The sequence below is a fragment of the Strongylocentrotus purpuratus genome, unplaced genomic scaffold (genome assembly GCF_000002235.5).
Source record: "Strongylocentrotus purpuratus isolate Spur 01 unplaced genomic scaffold, Spur_5.0 spur5_scaffold_9, whole genome shotgun sequence".
In the NCBI taxonomy this organism is placed as follows: Eukaryota; Metazoa; Echinodermata; class Echinoidea; order Camarodonta; family Strongylocentrotidae; genus Strongylocentrotus; species Strongylocentrotus purpuratus.
In genome coordinates, this window is record NW_022145615.1 from 13019572 (window position 1) to 13040208 (window position 20637).

The 20637-nt window shown below is 37.8% G+C and overlaps 1 protein-coding gene across 3 annotated transcripts in view; it reads right to left on the minus strand.

Moving 5' to 3' along the window:
- LOC115920654 (AP-3 complex subunit beta-2-like) overlaps positions 1-20637 on the minus strand; it is a 42722-nt gene that overhangs the window by 9022 nt on the left and 13063 nt on the right. For 2 of the 3 annotated variants that reach the window (XM_030976963.1, XM_030976962.1), the window contains exons 2-20: positions 17937-18067; positions 16890-16965; positions 15617-15691; positions 14989-15084; positions 14041-14201; positions 13352-13418; positions 12826-13008; positions 12003-12182; positions 11118-11215; positions 9380-9569; positions 8865-8997; positions 7555-7664; positions 6885-7061; positions 5931-6117; positions 4630-4748; positions 3772-3913; positions 2790-3010; positions 2018-2102; positions 345-457 (exon numbers count right to left, since the gene is read on the minus strand). In XM_030976963.1, the coding sequence (XP_030832823.1) occupies positions 345-457; positions 2018-2102; positions 2790-3010; positions 3772-3913; positions 4630-4748; positions 5931-6117; positions 6885-7061; positions 7555-7664; positions 8865-8997; positions 9380-9569; positions 11118-11215; positions 12003-12182; positions 12826-13008; positions 13352-13418; positions 14041-14201; positions 14989-15084; positions 15617-15691; positions 16890-16965; positions 17937-18067 (2544 nt within the window). Of the gene's footprint in view, positions 1-344; positions 458-2017; positions 2103-2789; positions 3011-3771; positions 3914-4629; positions 4749-5930; positions 6118-6884; positions 7062-7554; positions 7665-8864; positions 8998-9379; positions 9570-11117; positions 11216-12002; positions 12183-12825; positions 13009-13351; positions 13419-14040; positions 14202-14988; positions 15085-15616; positions 15692-16889; positions 16966-17936; positions 18068-18571; positions 18815-20637 lie in introns of those variants that run through there. The other variant, XM_030976965.1, reaches the window with a different exon arrangement.

Below are 20637 nucleotides of genomic sequence, written 5' to 3' on the forward strand. Positions count from 1 at the left end.
ATGCATTACTGGAAGGTGAAAGAATCCATGTGAATCCTAAGGATTAATCCCTAGCTGAATAGAGATTCTGGCTATTAACTTTGCCCTAACTTCGCTCAGAGATCGTGAGGCAGCAGACAGCAAACAACTGTTTGAAATAATTACTTGGGCCTGTTGTGCACAAAACTTGCCATTAATGGTAACTACCATGGAAACATTGATGTTGATTGGCTGTTGAGCCTTGTTACCATGGTAGTTGCCATTGTGAAAGTCCACAGGAGTGGATGCAACCTTGAAGACTAGATTTTAATGTTGGTAGAAGCTTAGACTAGGAGACATGTTTAAGATGTTTGAGATGTTCTTACCAAAGGTTTGTCACTAAGTGATAATCCTTGAAGATCTTTGGCTAGGGTAGGAGTTAGCATGCTGGTGGGTCCTGCAGGTGTTACAGGCTGAGATGATTCTCCTGGTGGACCAACTAGAGAAACATAGAGAACACCTTAAAGTTATGAATCAACTAGAGAAAAATAGAGAACACCTGAAAGTTATGGACCAAGTCAAACTGATGGACCTACTGGAGAAACATAGAGGCTGTTCACACCGGCAGATATAGCGCGCGCTATTCCGCGCTATCTCTGCGGTGTGGAAGGTACAACGTCGTTTCAGTCCGCCCAACAGCAAGCCACGGCGAGCCAAAACGGCGTGCCACTGGAGCACCTCTTAGGGGTGGTCCACGAGAGATAGCGCGGCTCAGCGCGCGCTTGAAGAAAGGGGGTGCTACGATAGACCGCGTTATCTCATTGCGGTGTGAACAGCCTCATAGAGAGCACCAAAAACTTATGGGTCTAGTGAAGGATATTCATGAACTTATGGACTGACCTATCTAACATAGAGAGCACCTTAAACTTATAGACCAATTGGAGAAATGTAAAGAACTCCTTAAACTTATGGACCAACTAGAGAAACGTAGAGAACTCTTTAAAATTATGGACCAACTAGAGAAATGTAGAGAACTTCTTAAGTTGATTGACCACATGCAGAAATGTAGAGATCTCCTTAAACTTATGGACTAACTAGAGAAACGTAGAGAACTTCTTAAACTTCTGGAGCAACTACAGAAATGTAGAGAACTCTTTAAAATTATGGACCAACTAGAGAAATGTACAGAACTTCTTAAGTTGATTGACCACATGCAGAAATGTAGAGATCTCCTTAAACTTATGGACCAACTAGAGAAACGTAGAGAACTTTTTAAACTTATGGACCAACTACAGAAACGTAGAGAACTCTTTAAAATTATGGACCAACTAGAGAAATGTACAGAACTTCTTAAGTTGATTGACCACATGCAGAAATGTAGAGATCTCCTTAAACTTATGGACTAACTAGAGAAACGTAGAGAACTTCTTAAACTTCTGGAGCAACTACAGAAATGTAGAGAACTCTTTAAAATTATGGACCAACTAGAGAAATGTACAGAACTTCTTAAGTTGATTGACCACATGCAGAAATGTAGAGATCTCCTTAAACTTATGGACCAACTAGAGAAACGTAGAGAACTTTTTAAACTTATGGACCAACTACAGAAACGTAGAGAACTCTTTAAAATTATGGACCAACTAGAGAAATGTACAGAACTTCTTAAGTTGATTGACCACATGCAGAAATGTAGAGATCTCCTTAAACTTATGGACCAACTAGAGAAATATAGAGAACTCCTTAAACTACTGGAGCAACTAGAGAAACATGTTATCAAAAGTAACTTTCACTCAAAAAAACAAGAAATTTTTAAAAATTGCAAAAATTTAAGTGTTGTACTTTTTATGATTCATTAATTTGTGGATTGAAACTTTCGCAAAAACTGAAATTCTCATGAAATTTGTGAATGTTTCATGACTGTGGTTTCTAGTTTTAAAGTATCAACGATTCCTACATCATTTAGACAATCCCACATGCACATAAAATGACAACAGTTAATTTCTCTCAACTGAATAAATAAATAATCAAATTTCATATAAGAACAGAGAGAGAGACTTACAGTCACCAAAATCTAAGAGTTGCATTGTTGATTCAGCTTTCTGTTTTCCTTTCTTCTGCTCCTTGGATGATTTCTGTGGTGTTTTCTGGTAAAGAAAAAACAAAGAGAATAAAAATAAATATTTACATTGGCACTAAAAGAACACAACTTGCATCAGTATGATAGAAATTGCTTGATTTTTTGTTTCTATGTACAGTCAGTACTCTATGGAGTTTTCCGGTAGAAAAATACAAAATAACAAAATAATTATATCAAAATTGGTGCTAAAAAAACAAAAACAGTATGCATCGTCATCTTAAAATCTAACTGTTCTACTTGTTTAGTAATAGGGTAAAGCAAAACAAGATCTAATGTTCATGTCGATGCTATAACGATTACAAATGAATGACCCCCTAAAAATCTTACCCAGTACCGCAATGTACATTTTGTTTCCATGTACTACTACTTTGCAGTACAGATGCCCTTTCCATTGAATTAATTACATACTTGAAATACTACTGAGGCATTCAAATATTGAAATTGGCAACAAAAAAGCTGGCAAAGGCCAGTAATTTTTCCATTCCATTTGGTAATATGTGCTCAACATTTGAATACTCTCTGACAATATCAATTACAGACACAACATATTGAACAGAAAATTAATAATAACAAATAAAAATAACTTGGCAATGATTAAGAGATATTGTTTTTGCCAATTTGAGAATGAAAAACAGATTCAATCCTTCATACAATATATGTCATTGTCAATATCTACAATCTTCTGGCTGGTTACCTTTTTCACTGGTTTGATCTCCTCTTCACTCTCTGACTCGCTCTCCTCACTGGAGGAATCTTCTGATGACTCTGACGTGCTCTTCTCAGAATCTTCCGATGACGCCGACGCATCTTCACTCTCGTCTTCCTCGTCGCTCTCCTCCTCATCACTGCTTTCATCTTTGTCGATGTCAGAACCCGACCCGCTCTCCGATCCCGAGCCTGATTCACTGGCTTCTTCTACAATATGAAAGTAAAAGGTTTATGTATCAAAGAAGAGGTTTTCCATACTGCATAGAACAAAAAGTGCTCCGTAGCGCACTTAGTCATCAGAATAAGCCAGTTCGTAAATACTATCTGGGCACGGGCTGATAGAGGTAATTTGTTCCTAAATTGTAAAACTCATCGAGACGAATACTGGTATCGTGCTCATGAAAGTTATGTAATCAGTATTCATTTATGCACCAACTGTACATTTATCTGATACACAGGTAGAAGTATTCTTCTCAAGAGGCAAACAAAAGGTATTCATGAAGCCCCTCCATCACCTCGGCAGTGATTTTATTCTAAAATGCACAAGTAGGACGTATCCATCCTGTAAAAGATCTGTGGATATCGTGGGGTCATGCGTACTGAAGCTATTTAAGAACTCGCCTATTTGGTATGTTCCTACACCTTTTGCAGGGCTTCACTCTAGCTGTTTGTGTGAGAGGTCTGGGGCTGATAATCTACAGGGTCTGAATGCAGAAGGCCATGTTAACATTTTGACATTTTGGGGGGGTCGAGGTACCTGTTAGTGTTGAACCTTGCCTTTGTTTTCTAATATACTTTATTAATCGCTTCCAATATTTGTAATAATAATAAAAATAATAATAATAGTAGTATTCATCATAATAATAATAATAATAATAGTAGTCATAATTATAATAATAATAATAATAATCATAATAATCATTAATCACAATACCAATTCATTAACACTAATTAATATTATCTCTTACCTAAAGAGGATTCTTCTTCATCATCATCTTCTTCCTCGCTCTCCTCCTCTGAGCTGGAGTAGAAAGACTTGGTTGCTTTGGCTTTCTTCTTACTCTTACTCCCGGTTCTCTTCTCCTTCTCGTTGGTCCAAGGTAGGGCTTCCTGGAACAAATGAATGGAAACAAACCGATAAGGCAAATCTTCTACGTATGATATAATATCTACTTTAAACAGAAAACATAACTCAGGTGCTCTACTGTCAATTCATTTTGATATGTTTGACATCTGTTTGCATACACACCGTAATTCTAATATTCATTCAAACACTTTGAAATCTTGCCACAATGAATATCACATCGGGCCCTGTTTCAGAAAATTATATCAATAACAAGGCTCACACTTCTATTGCAGATTTGCTCTCAGTGAAGCAAATGCAACATTTTCGATAGAGTATTACAGTTATTGCAACTTATTATTGATAACAAGTTTTATGAAACAGGGCCCTAGGTCACTCAACTCTCTCTCTCTTCCTCTCTCGCTCTCTCTCTCTCTCCATCCCCCCTTGAGTCTATTCATAATGCAGTGCTTTGTGTCATTCTTGAATTAGAGCAATTTAGTTGCAAATAATCATTGAAGTCTCTAAACTGGCAATGCAGTACAAAATATAAAATCATTATTTTTCTGGACAAATTGGCAATTTCTCAATTTAATCAATCTTACATACTTTTATATTGGTCCATTTAATTAACTTTATTTTCAAACTATGAAGGAGTGAAAAATAAGATTAATTGTTGCCAAGTTGAGGAGGGAAAACTGATTAATTAGAAAATAAGAAGACACTGAACTACTATGGGTTGAGAGAAACTCTGTTGACATACCTCCACGACTCTAGCGCTTGGATCCGGGGCCTCTTCAGGGAAGTCTGGGAGCTCGATGTAACCTATGGCCTTTGCATTGATCATGTGAGAGAGAGAACCTAACTGGAACTGGTCCCGGTCTAAACCAAACATCAGAAAAAATAATGTCAATGAATTATAGACTTGTTGGGTGTGAACAAGCAGACAAGGTGATGAAAATACATGCATATTACCATTTCTAAGCATTTGTAAGTGTTCCTTTGTGGCCCCTTTTTTCAGAAGTAAGAGTTGCAGTACATTATCATGAGAAATTTGTAAAGCATGTCTATTATCTACAAAAACAAGTTCATCAAATGAGAGACTGTGTCATGCTTTTTATTCGTACAAATTTCAAGAAAAGTTTCTGTTCAAGTATCATAAATATATTTAAACACAACACTAAATTAGACCCATAAATAATTTACAATCAAGGCATTGTAACCCACTGAATATTTCTTTTTCATTACAGTCATAAAGGAATTATGTTATGTAATAACCAGACTAAATGTATGATGGGGAGCCCAATGTCTGCACACATAACATTTGAATTGATATTGACAAAGAGTTTTTAAAGATTCCTCTTGAGCTTAATCAGATATTATTCCTTACATTCTAAAGAGTAAGTGTGCCAATTTTTTTCTTCAAAATTCAAGCAAGAACAATGTCATTTTCACCTTTTTTGGCATTGCAAAATAAAAAGGTACCCATGTCTGGGCACTCATTCATTTTACACACAGTTATTTATTGTTGATCTGAATGACAGCACTTTGAGGCCAGTGAATAAAATGATCTAACTTAGACTTTTCTCAAAAGCTGTTTCTTGTTTTTCGCATATATATATATAAATATTAAATTTTGTGTTTGTTGCGCAGCACTCATTCAGTTTACACACAGTTCGTAACTGTTGCTGTGAAAGGTAGCACTTTATGGTGTGTAAATAAAATTACCTACCTTAGACTTTCTCAAAAGCTCTTTCTTGTTGTTAGCACAAATATGTATAGAGATGAAAATTTTGTATTCGTAGCGTGTTTTGCTTTATAAGAATTGCACAGTTTCATGTACAGTGGAACCTGTCTGTAGCGACCACTCAAGGGAAACACCAAAAGCAGTCTTTCTAGATCTTTGTAAACAGGTTCCTTTAGTACAAGTTTCAATGAGAAACCATTTCAAAGGGAAACATAAAATGTGGTCCTTGTACACAGTTGGTCTTTATAGACAGGTGGTCACTAAAGCAGGTTTGACTGTATGTGCAGACATGGGTGTTCTAGACCTATCTACTTTACCCTTGAAGACGGATTCAATGACAGGGGCTGGTTTGGTGGCTAGGATGATCTTCTTAGCATGTTTGGAGAATGTGGTGGTCTTATCACCGGGGAGGAGGAGATGTCGGAAGAAACGGGCGCGGTCTCGGATGTCGTAGTTCTGGTCATACTTGGCCAGGTTGAGCACGTACTGGAGCAGGAGTTTGGTCTGTGAGGTGAGAAGGCGATTGGTTCATTTTCATTATCATTATCATCGTTTTAATATTGAAGTTAGCCTTTTCATTCTTACAGGGAGTTACTGACTTTCGAACCATGACGACACTCCCTCCCTCCACTTCTTCTCGTCTCGAGCATCCTCTTCATTTAGACCAACCTTACTGCTTTCTTTGGTCACCATATCTTTCCATTAAATGTTAGATCTTTCTTACCCTCTTATGCCTTCCTTTTTCTTTCAAGGTATTTAATTCTAAACATCATGAGACTTGTCTCTATTTATTATCTAGAGATGGGGAAGGGAAAAAACTAATATAGAAGGAAAATATTTGAAAATCAAAATACTGAAATGACAAAATAAAACGATATTGGACAACCTTTAGATTTCAATATACAAAATCCTACGTTATAGGACTATCAAATTATCAAGTTATAATACAAGAATTGAATTAAAAGGCACGTCTTGTACAGGCTTGGTAACCATACAGTTTATCATAGGCCTGTATTATTACCTCATTTTTCTACCTTCGTATACCACTGCTGTAACATGTATGTATCCATTGTAAAAGAAACTGTAATTCAGTCTATAAGCCGCAAAAATATATATTTTTTTAATCTATAAACCTTTTAAAAATAAATTAATTAATAAATAAATGAATAAATTCTGTTGATATTCAAGCTCCTAAGAAATCATGGCAGAAATCTCTAGAAATTAATGAGTGAGCTTTGCCGAATAAGATAAACTCATAGAAGACACCATACCTGTTTGGAGTTGGTCAGGTAAAGCTTAGCTGCCAGGTTCAGAATCTGAAGTTTGACGATGTCTTCCTCGTTGATGAATCCTTTGGCCATCTTACGCAGTACATCAGGAGCCATCTTAGGTACGTTGTCAGAATATTCTCCAATGAGCCATAGAATACTGGCTCTAGCCATCGGTACCTGGTTAAAAACAGTAAAACAACTCAGCTTTAAAATTATTTGTATTGACAAATGACATACTTAAATGTATTTATGCATTGTGATAATAAATGTCATAATAATAACAATATTGGTGGCTTCTTATAGAGTGCACATGTCTGTCACACCGCGATGCTCCTGTCGCTCCAACATTATTACCCCGGTCATAGCTGGCAGCCAAAAGTATAGCGCTCTGGCACACCGGGTACCCACTTACAGTCATCTAAGTGCCTATTCTAAGGCACCTAAAAAGGGCATAAAATTTGAGCAGCTATTTTGAAATTCTAACAAAACCAAATAACCACGTAACATGGTCTAATCTTTTTGTTGGATGTCAGCAACTTACATTATAAATAATATGCACTGATTTGAATTTAATCATACACTTTTGTATTTCATACTTTGCGTGCCAGTATTTAAAAAAGAAGGTCATAGTTAAAAAGAAGCTGATGCAAATATAAATCCTGCTACTCACTGTGATGGCGTCGGCAAGTTTGGTCATGTGACGTATAATCTCCTTGTGACCTGTAGGGTTCATCTGTAGTAGTTTACGAATCACCACCACACTCTCTGCTACTACAGCCTCTGTTGATTCAACAACATTGCAAATATATGAATGTCACAAGAAAATTCTGCATTTTCTGGGAGACAATAGATGTACATTTATTAAAATTTCTCAACCTTTGTAGTTTTGAAAGTCAGTATTCATCAGCTGCTCTAATGCTACTGATCAGTCATCAGCATTATTTCATGACTGGCTGGTTAATCATTCAGTCGAAATGTCAAGTTGACTCCGGATCTACAAAATTTGGGATGGGGATATTTTATCATATGACAGGGATTCTGGTCACCATTATATAAAACAAATCATACAGATCAATATGTTCTGGCATTAGTGTAATCATCACTACTAAGTACCTTCAAAACATTCCAAACACTTTTCCCAAAGTACCTAGTATAGATAATTCTTATTATAAGATGATGAAGCGAATCCTAATCAAGCTGAGAGCATACACGTGACCAGGCATTATTTTGCCTAACAGGTAATCTTGCTAATGACCAGTCATTAGTAAAATCATGTTATAAAACATCATCCTATAAAACAAAATAATACACATAATTACCCACACTCAGTACCTTTAAAACAGTCCAAACACCCTCGGGTATTGCCTCAAGCATGTTAGACTGTTTCAAAGGTACCTTGTGTGGGTAGTTCTTACTAATGCCCTCACTGCAGTGTATTATTTGTATAAACTCACCGATATACAATATTTTGCTATAATAATCTGAATCTATATAGCGCTTAATACGAAATGCCGTCTCTAAGTGCTTTACAGTTGGTCATCAGATTCATTCATGCACAATGTACACCATCTCCAATCCCTGGAGAGTATTCCTACCATATGGTCACAGTTAAGGCATATGGCAATGTCTATCACAAAGGCTTTTATCATCCTACCAAGTCCCCCATTTGTTTCCTGGGTATGGAGTGGCAAATGTAGATTAATACCTAGCCAAAGGACATTAGTGCCGGGTGTGGCATCGAACCCACGACCTTTGCATTTCAGGTCCAGTGCTTAAAGCCCATCGGCACTAGTTTGGCCAGGGGAGTAGACCTCCCTGTAAGGTCACTGACAGGTGGTTATCTCATCAAAACAGCTCTCAATTAACAAAAGAAAAAGGGGATTATGGGGGACCAACAGGCACCGATTAGGCATTGTTTGCTATATAGAGGGCGCAAGTAGATATAAGTTGTGCAGTGGGGCTTTAAACCACTCAACTCACCATCTCTGTTTGACATGAGGCCCATGAGTCCATTCATGCAAGACTCTGTCACTTCTTCTATGTTACTTGCACATCTCCCGATGGCCTGTATGGTAGCTGCTACAAACGCCTTGTCTGAACTGGTCACATAGGTCTACGCATTTGAAAAACACATTGGAAATAAAAGCGATGACAAGTGCTACAAAATGTAAGAATACATGAAGCAGTGAATAAAGACATACTGAAGGTTTTTTTTAAATCTTGCACACATCAGAATAAATGGTAAAATGAACTGGAGGCTGAAACCAGCTTCTCGTTATTTCTGGCAGCTTTTCAAAGCCGATCTAATCAATTACATACATGCATGTACAGTGTACTATGTTTTACATTTGCTTTGCCAATGCATTTTTAAAAGAAGTTTACTGCATCACATATGAAAGGGGCTTACGACTCATCAAATGTTAATCTGGTGGCGCTAATTTGAAACAATTTGTACAAAAATGATGACAATTATCTAAAAAGGTAAATGTACACACCTGCAATTCTCTGAGTATGGTTGAAATACTGGTTCCACTGGCAATGTTGGTCATGATCTCCAGCTTGAGAAGACGGATGTGGGTCGCGTCGCTGGAACGGACGAAGAAACTCTTGAGGAAAGGTTCAAACATACCCCTGCGGTTGGCGCTCATCGTGGCTACGTTGCTCAGGACGACAGATTGCACTTCCCTGTGTAGGATGAGGAAAAAAAATCATTGTAATGAAGGAAGGCACTGTGCTTTTTAGATGTGACTCGGCATAGAACAGAGCAATATCTGACGCTAATCTTAAACTATAGAGCTTAAAAGAAAAAAAATCAATGAAGATGATTTTGATGATGATGATGATGATGATGATGATGATGATGATGATGGTGATGATGATGGTGATGAGATGAGGATGAGGATGATGATGTTGATGATGATGATGATGATGATGATGAAGATGATGATGATGATGATGATGATGATGATGATGATGATGATGATGATGATGATGATGATGATGATGATGATGATGATGATGATGATGATGATGATGATGATGATGATGATGATGATGATGGTGATGATGATGGTGATGAGATGAGGATGAGGATGATGATGATGATGAAGATGATGATGATGATGATGATGATGATGATGAAGATGATTTTGATGATGATGATGATGAAGATGATGAAGAAGATGATGATGATGATGGTGATGATGATGATGATGATGGTGATGATGATGTTGATGTTGATGATGATGATGATGATGATGATGGTGATGATGATGTTGATGTTGATGATGATGATGGTGATGATGATGATGATGTTGATGATGATGATGATGGTGATGATGATGGTGATGATGATGATGATGATGATGATGATGGTGATGATGATGTTGATGTTGATGATGATGATGATGGTGATGATGATGGTGATGATGATGATGATGATGATGATGATGGTGATGATGATGATGGTGATGATAATGGTGATGATGATGGTGATGGTGATGATGATGAGATGAGGATGATGATGGTGATGATGATGGTGATGGTGATGATGATGATGATGATGGTGATGATGATGATGATGTTGATTATGACGATGATGATGGTGATGAGATGAGGATGATGATGATGATGATGATGATGATGATGGTGATGATGATGTTGATGTTGATGATGATGATGATGGTGATGATGATGTTGATGTTGATGATGATGATGATGATGATGATAATGATAATGATGTTGATGATGATGATGATGATGATGATGATGACGAAGATGATAATAATGGTAAGAATCATAATAATGATACTACTTCCACTACTCATACCAACTATGATTACTCTCTATTTATGTAGTTCTCAATACATCTACAATGTCTCTAAATGCTTTACAGATATTATGAAAATATTAAACATTAGAGCATCCTGAATATCAGATTCGTCCAGAGAATTTGCAACTTTAGACTTTCACGAGTTGTAAGTGGCCACCATATCTGCAGCAAGAAACCTTAAAGTACTGCAAAAGGTCACATTGTAATTCAATCTTTTAGGGACATGAAATGCTAAAAAAACTTGATCAAATACCAATTCATGAAAGATTCTGAGTTTATATGATCAGGTGTGAAATTTTAAGGCAAGCAGTTAGAAGAAAACTTTGACTACTTGACTACTAACAAGAAGCTTCCCGCTTATGATGTAGGCGAATATGATAAAAGTACATTATAGATTATACCTGTGGCTTCTGAGTAGTCTGACCAATGGCTTAGCAATGATTCCTACTTCATTCTTAGGAGCAATGTGATGATAGAGTTGAGCTACTGCCATTACAACCTGTAGGCAAAGAAACAGACAAGAGATCGAGTGACGGTGCATCAATAATTTCCGGAGCACACAGACATTTGGTGAATCATGAAAGAATACGTGTCTGGGATCAAAATCTTCCTCCAAACCCACGATTATGTGTGAGTAGAGAAAAATGTTGTATGGTTATATATGTGCAAGATTTATTTGAGATACTACTATGAATGTGCATTTACATTACTGGTAGGCACAATCAATCACAATATTACTCAGATATATTAAATAAGGCTGCTTACATACATGTGCAGGTTAATACAATTGAGCATAAAATCGACCTGAAATTGGAGCAGAAGAGTTTTGTAATCTGGATATCCCTAATTCTCTGTCTCCTACATAGTTATTCAACGTTCTATATTAGCTGTGCAAGACAAGTGGAAGTGGGCTCTCGTGGGAAATTTTAACAACCAATAACAGGTGTTGTCATTTGCAAGGATTTATAGCCTTCAGTTTTATGACCAACAGGCCTTATGTAATGCTCTGCATTCTCCGCCAATCTCCCCATATAGAAGAGTTCTCATATTACATTTCCCTGACTGGAAGAGTCTCCAAGAGACTAGGGGGTATATCTTGATGGGACAACGATTTGCTGTGTGCAAGACTTGTACTTCCATTAATACAAATATGACTATAATTATTATTATTGTTATTATTATAAAGAGAACTACTTGAAGCTCAACAAATTGACCTTTGACAGCGTACACTTGCACGTGGCGCAACTATAACTCTCAACATGCTATGGTGTCATGCAACCGCTTACCGAAGCATTTCTGCTCTGAAGGAGTGGCTTGACGCTGCGTAGGAGTAGCCTGTGATCAGCATCCATGATGTACGGCTTCTTGACCTCCTCCCCATCTTCCTTTGCTTCTTTCTCATCGCTATCTTCGTCGCTGTGCTCGGAGCCATAGAAAGAGCGCTCTGCTTCTTCTTGTATCATATCCTATGCACGATTGGATAAATAGAAATGAAATTAATCACATCATCTTTCAACCTGTACCCTGCAACTAGAGCTTCCTTTTAGCATTTCTTGCCACATTTCTTCCTCTCTTTCTACTTTTTTTTTCTTTCCCCTCTTTAACCCCCCCCCCCCCCCCTCTCCTCATCTCCCTTTCTCTCTCTCTCTCTCTCTCTCTCTCATCCTCTCAATTTATCTGCATCTGTCTGTCTATTCCCATCTCGACTATAACATGTTTTTCTAACACAAATTTCCATTTTAAAGCAAATGATTTATCATGAGCATCAATATTACGGCACAAAGAATGACATAAACACCATTTACAAACCCAATTTGTCAACATTATTTTATGTTCCCCAAGCACTGTTGAATAAAACTCTTTGTTTTGTTCTTGTTTTGTTTTTGTTTTTTGTGTGGATGTTTTGGGGGAGTATTTCGTTTTAGATTCAGGTAACGATGAACATCAGCGCCTCTGGACCAAAGTCTTCCAATAGCATTACACCAAACAAACGGGGTCAAAGGAACATAATGTCCATGGCTTACTAATGACGAATTACATAGGTAAAAACTATCTTTTTGTTTATGTCTGGTATTCAACAATATGGAAATCTTTTGAATTTCTACTCACGGCTTTGTTGGGGTCTAGGAACTGTGTCCTAGAGTATCTCGTAAGCATGTTGATGATGATGACCTGACCCCACTCTTCCACATCAATCAGCAGGTTGCACAGCTTGCGGAAATTCTTGTGGATGAGGTCGATTCGCTCGGGGCAAACGTCTTCAAATGCCATGACCGTACTCCCAGCTACCAACTAGAAATTATCAAAGTGAACAAGAACAAGATAATTTTATGATGATAACGGAGGTGTCGTGGTATGGTTCATTCACTCTCAACCCAAGGGTTGAGGGTTCAAGTGTATACGCATGCATTAATCAGTCTACTTAACAACAGCAATATCTCTTTGTAGAAGTAATATTTGAACTTTGTATTTTGAATTCAGTATAGCGACATAGCACCCCTTACATCAAGAGCAAAACATCGTCTTGGTGATTGTTACACCTCAATGATTTCCATCTAATAAAGAAATACACATTTTCTTTTTGGATTATATACAAGGACATGCTCTTATCAACTGCCAATCAATATCAACTCACTGTAGTCTTGTCAGCCAGGAGTTTCTCAATCACTTCCACAAGTTGATCTTTCTGTTCTGGATCCATGCTGTATGGAAAATAAACAGATAGGGATGGAGGAATTACTTTACATTACAAGACAAATGCAATTATTTATGCTGTAGCATGGGTATGTATGCCAGTACTCTCAGTGAAACTTTAAAATACAGCATGGAGTATGAAGAAAAAAATTGTTGTTTGTAAAATGCACTGCAGTACTGGTAAGGGTCATATATGTGTAGGGGCAAAAAGCCTACATGAGTGATTTCTCCATGGGAAAGAACCTGCTTTAGTAACCACCTGTCTACAATGACCACATTTTTTTGTTTCCCTTGAAAATGGTTTCTCATTGAAACATGTACCAAAGGCACCTGTCTACAAAGACCACTTTGTGTGTTTCCCTTGGATGGTTGCAATAGACAGGTTTGACTGTAGCAAGATTGATCTAAGTGAGAAGGTTGCTCAAGACATAAAGGAGTGGGGGAGGGAGTGGCATCATAGCGCAAAAGTCAATAATCCCTTATAAGTGGGAAAATGCTGACTTTAATAAAAGTTGATTATGATGATGATAAAAATAAAAATATCAAGAAATGAAGTGATATTTAACCAGCTTGTATTCATAAGTTTTGCAAACAACCTATCAATCAGAGACAATGGACAGTGATACTTACTTATACAGCTTTGGAATGGCATGAGCGGCAGTTTTGCGGACATATGGTGACATGTCATTGACACTTTCCTTGATGGCTAGCATCATGATGGGTACAATCATATGAACACGGATACTGGAGAGAACACGAAGGGCCGATGCTCTAATCAGCTGGTTGGGATCCTAGACAGATAATACAATGAAATGAAGATATGTAATTGATAGAATTAGAACAAATTTCACTTTCCCTGATGGCTTGTATCCACTAGGCAGAGATGCCAACCTTCATCAACGAAAAAAAGTATTCTTAAGAGGAAAAAACAGTATTTTTTGAAAAATCTCTCAACTTAACATATCGCCCAATCGAGTAGCTTAGAAAAAACGTATAAGACCCCGGATCGGAGCGCAACGTACAGTACACGTGGGTTGCTTGCAACGTGCACAGTTTTGGGCCCATATCACCATCGTTTGAAGATGTAGGTGCATAATACACATACGACACAAAGCCAATCATCGGGAATTAAGAAAAACAAATTAAAAAAATATTTAAAAAACGTAATAAAACATACAAAAAACGTACCGCCGTATTCATAGCAAAAAGACGGAACAAATACGGCAAAAACGGAACGGTTGGCATCTCTGGCTAGGTATATACATGTACACTGTATCTCTAATGGACATGCAAGAAGTAAAAAATTGAGAACAAATGAAAGATAGAATCCAAGATGAACAGTGGGTTCACAATACTGATTATGATTCAAAGATAAAATGAAATATTTTAGAGATGAAACCATGCTCAGAATACCATCCACGGAACTGACGTTATTTTTATCTGTTATTCTTTTATATAGTTGTATGTTGGAAGCTTGGCGATTAAAAATTAATCAATCAGGTTAAATCCTGGGTTTAAAAAACGCCCATTTTTCATGTTGCAGCATATTGGTCCTGCATAGGCAGACTGAGATCTTACCTTGAGCCCTTTCTGGAATGTACTGATAGATAACAAGGCTAGGTCTTGCTGCTCCTCGGCATATCGGACCAGGTAAACATACACCAGCTTCTTGATCTGAGGAGAGAGAAAGGAAGGAAGAGAGGTTAAGAGAGAGGGGAACGTGAGAAGGAGAGAGTGAGATTGGGAAGAAAAGAGAGAGGAAGAGGGAGAGAGGGAGGGAGGGAGGGAGGGAGTGAGGGAGAGAGAGAAAGGGGGAGTGGGATTGGGAGAGGGAGAAAGAGAGAACATTCGAGATTGGGGGAAGGAGAGAGAGAGGGGGGAATGAAATTGGGGGAGGGAGAAAGAAAAAAGGCGTGAGATTGGGGAGGGAGAAAGGGAGAGGGAAGGAGAAAGATGGAAGGGAGAGAGAGAGAGAGCAATAACTTAATTACACAGTGTGACGTTACTGCACATATATTCTAAAAATCAATGTTTAACTGAATTTTAAGTTAAAGTTTTGTAACAAATAAAGAGAGAGAGAGAGAGAGAAAGTAAAAAAGGGGTGCAGGAAAATAAACAAAATCTTACAATTTTATTTGTTACCTTCATATCAAGTAGACCCTACTGAAATAGAATGGATGACATGAACAAGCAATCTCAATCTTACCTCTATATTCTTAGAGACCACATTTTTCACCACAGCTGCGAAGAGATCTGATGCATCTTTCCCTTTAGCTATCATCTGCAAAGTCATGAAATATGGAAACATCATGAGTCAAGTAATCCATATCACGGACATGCAACTTCACACAGATTGCTAGGACACAGAAGGTGACATACTCTCAGAAAAATAGTTTTCAGTGGAGCTGGAGCATAAACATATACAAATATCTTTTGGCGAGACATTCATCTGCATTTTTTACACTCTACCCATGTGATGTAAATGGGTATATTCCTGCATGCTTTGAGCGCCTTTGCATGGAAGCTCAGCAAAAGCCTGGGTAATATAGGATGAGATTAAAGGGCCCTCAGGGAGAACAGTATTAGTTTACCCAGGGTAAACAAGACATATTATCATTAAAGTATTATTAACAACTTAGACTTGCCAAATGAGAGTAATACTATCATACTATGTTCCACTTTTCATCCATTGGCTACAAGAACCGGGAAAGGGGGTGGGGCAGGGGACGGGGGCTCCTGTATTAAGCTTATGGAAATGACATAATACAATGGATTAATGAATAGCTTGGGGATGAGAGAGAGAGAGAGAGAGAGAGAGAGAGATAGGGTGGAAGAGAGCAAAGAGACTTTGGATGAAACAAGGATATATTCTACTTTTTTGTATTTGTTAAACACACCAGAAGAATGACTTAATAATTCTGAACCCTGGGCAGTCAGATAAAAGGGTCATCTCGTTCATAATGTATTACAGCCTACAATATTTGTGTACAATGTAGTAATGATTGAAATTTCACACATGCATTCTTCATGCCATGAGCAAGTTTCCTGTACCTCTCTATGAAGAGGAAGTAGAAAGTACCAGAGTACTACAGATATTTATCATCAAGATTGGAAGGCATGGATCAAGCATTCACTCCATACTCATTCATACAATGCACATCCTCATGATTGCATTTTAAAATGTACCAATCACCAAAAAATACATTGTTTCGTGTGTTAGTAGCTCCATGGGGTAATAATATATTCAAAATATGAATTCCAAATATAACTTCTGAAAACAGATTTTGAGAGATTAAATTATAAAAAGATTAAAATAAAAGCAACTTGTGAGGAGGCTACTTCACGCATCCGTACACGCTAACATAAAACAGTGCCCAGACAATTTGATGTTATTCTTTATTTTCTTATACATATATATAAATCCATTAGCCTATACTAGTGAAGAATTTAAATCTTCCTGTCATTAACAACACACTTACGCCAATAATGCGCTTCATAGCTTCCAGTTTCAGCCCATCTTTATTCCCATCCAGCATGGCTTTCAGATCCTCATGCCTATAAATAAAAGCATAACAAATTTTAAAAGAAACAAAAGACAAATGTTATGATGTTTCATGTTACTACAACAAATATGCAGATCCACAGTACTGTAAATATCATGGTTATGGTAGTCTAAAATAGGACAAAGGCCATTGACCAACTAACTGTCTGTAATACTGCACGTCAAATGTTTAGCTGTTGTACGAACCTGTGTGAGATTGCAGTACCGGTATGTCATGTGAGGCTTACACTGTGATACTGTTAGTGGAGGTTAAGATGAAAATGGCTGATCTACATGAACCTTTGGCTCTGTCTTATGGAATTCATTTCAGACATTTCTATATCATACAATTAAAAAAATACATGTGTACAGTGTAGCATTGTGCATTGACGCGAGGAGAGGTAAGTCTGCTACTGCTAGACTCCACTTATAATTTGTATACTTCTTTGCGGGCTATAAAGTTGGCCTATTAAACTTAAGGAACTGAGGTTTTCTTATCAGTGATGCTGACACAAAGACAAAACAATATTTTAGAATGAATTCTTTTTTTTACATCAAATCAATTAACAAGGTTCTAGGAGTTTTGTTACAAATGATGCTTGTTTTCATTCATTCATCACACAATTCACAAGATCTATCCAGTACGCTCTCGTTAAGGCTGTTTATATGCATCTAGTCTAGATCTAGACCTAGAAGCCCTACACCTGGCTTCGCTTTGTACAATAGATTATTAGACCCTAGATACAGCCAGATTTACAGCCTAACTCACATAATCGCATGAATCATTTGAATTGTAATATTTTGTATATTCCATTTACTTAATGAAATAATCACATTGACATCATAGAGTTATTTAGTTAGATCTGTACATTCTACTTGCTTCATGGACCATGATGGACATGGTTTGTGATCTAAGTTTCTGACACTACCGGTGACTACACTGACTGCACGGTACGCCTACACAGAAACAGTTAAATTCCCTTACTTTTTGTAATCCGTGGCGAAAAATCCTCCACTTGCTGGATCAGCTGCGATATCAGCCTCTCCTGATCCAGTAGAAGGGGTCTTTTCGTTAGCATACGACCTGGATGAGTCCGCAGCCATTTTCTCGTAGTCCTGTGTGAAGAATGACATTAAAATAAAGGATTGTAGCTATAGGTCGTTGAATTACATTAATGATGCGAGATGCTATTATATTTATAACGTAGCGTATAATTCCACACAGAGACCGTATACAGCTAGTGTGTGCCACCCAGCGCAGCGCGAGCGAAGACTACCCAGTCAAATACCACACGTATACACGCCGCGCCCCCTAGCTACTACATGTACTCCACGCTCATACACAATTTTCTATGTTGTTATTCTTGCAGCTGCGGGCCTGAAATATAATACCACATAGAAGTAATAGAACACAAACATATGGCATGCTTACTAAATTCAGTGCAAAGCATATGACTATCCATGTCAGAAAACAAAAAGAAAACCAAATTTGTGAATAAAATATTCACGAAAATAAATTATGTTAAACAAAATACACAACTGCATTTATATAAAAAAAAAGGAAAACATAAATTCATAATAAGAAAGTAAAGAACATATAAGAAGAACGCTATATATTACCCAACGTTGCATGATGGAATCACTGGATGACTATTTGATGATATGGTTATTTTTGTATAATTTTGATAACTGCAAAGCCGGATAAATTGTTTGAACAGAACAATTGGCTTTCCGACTCAAAACCAAACCAAGCTGATCCATCCGGTGTCTACTAGGCTCGTGATGGTATGAGCCTCTAATGGAGCGATCACTAGTACAATGCCCTCTCTCACGCACTCTCTTGTTATGTGTCTTTTTATTCAACGATCAATGCATATTAAGTGATTACCAACCAAGTTACCTATTTGCATACCATAGGGTGGGTTTGGCCGGAGGCAAATCAATATTTGCGCTGTGCATGTCCATGTAGTCTAATTGATTTTCTTGTTATCTCTCTCAGGCCATCGATGGCGGAGGAGACCACGGCATGTACCCTGGTCCGAGTCCGGGGTTTAATAGAACTCTATTTTGTTGCAATTTGATTTCAGGATTAGGGTTAGGGTCAGGTTTGGCTTGGTTTTGGTTAGAGTGAGATCGACCTAGAAGCCCTATGCCCACGGCTGTATACATTCCTCCCATCATTAATAGGCTACTCCTAAATGACTGACGAGGGTAATCATGCCTACTTCCAAAGACCCTGTAAAGCGCGCGCTTTGACCATCGGTGGCGCGCCTGATATTCGGACTCAGAAGGAGTTCCTAATAAGAGGCCGCGAAAAGAATTGCAGAGCCAAACTCTTGATCGCCAAAAATTGTCAATAGGAGACAAAAGACAAAAGACAACTTCACGATTGCGATTGGACTACCAGGGATGAAATCGCGGATCATTTTTCAATCCTTTACGTGGAACAAGATACTGCTATTATTAAAGCAACATATACTAGCTGTGCAGTTGGGTGTAACAGTCTGAATTTTCGAGCGAGCGAGCAAAAATGTTAAGATTTGTGAGGTCCCACGGGGCAAAAAAATAAAGAAGGAAGAAAAAAAACCTGATGGGTATTTAGCACCATCTAATGAAGAAAGAGTGAAAAGTTCTTTCATAAGTAACATACTTATAGAGCATCTATAAATGGGAGGGAGCGTAGCGAGCGAGCTCTAGGCAAATGAAAGAAAAAGGGGCTCTAAATCACCTTGAATTAGGGGTGCATGTTATGGAAAAGTAAAAGGAGGCACTTATCAGAAGGGAAAGGACAGTTATTAGAAAAGAAAAGGTGCTCGTGTCAAAGTAAAAAGGGCAAGGTGAAAATGGCACTTCTTGCAGCTGAAAAGGGACAATCAACAGATGTTAAAAGGGGCATTTTGATAAGGGGGAGGGGCTCATATAAAAAAGGGGGGCACTGCCTAAGGAAATATACCATTAGAAAGGAAAAGGGGCACGTGTCAAAATAAAAGAGGCAATTATAAGAGGTGAAAAAGGGGCTTTTAAGAGAAAGGGAAGGGGGTTCTTCTTAAGAAGGAAAAAGCACACTAATTAAAAAGGAAAGGGGCACGAGTAAAAATAAAGAGGGCAAAAATATCGGAGGTGAAAAGGGGAATTTCTCGCACCTGAAAAGACGTACTCGCCAGAAATAAAAAGAGAGGAAAAGGACATTTATTAGAAGAGAAAAGGGGCACTTGATCTTTGTGAAATGGGCTTTTGGGGAGTACCTGAAAAAGTGGGGGCACAAGACGTGCCCCCACTGCCGAGTGCCGCCTCTGGCATAATGGGCAAAAGTGAGAGAAAAAACCCGGAAAATCATGTCATTTCAGCAACACTTGTATACCACTGGTATCGAATAAGAAATAAACCACGTTTGAATTTTATTTGGGGGGTCAACGAATTGTGTAGACCAGCGTTTTCAACCTAGGTGCCGCAAGACATAACGGGGTTGTCGCACGATAAATAATTTAGTTATATACGTACAGTTTATTTTGGAATAACGTCAATTTCGTGAAAACAAAATACCGCTATGTTTTTTCATAAGGAGATAATATTTCAAAAATGATTACTATCTTCCTCGCTTGCTTTACTCGTTCGAAACATTTAGGAACAGGATGATTTCAAGCAGCGAAATGCCTTAATACCCTCATATTTGGAGGTGCCCAAAT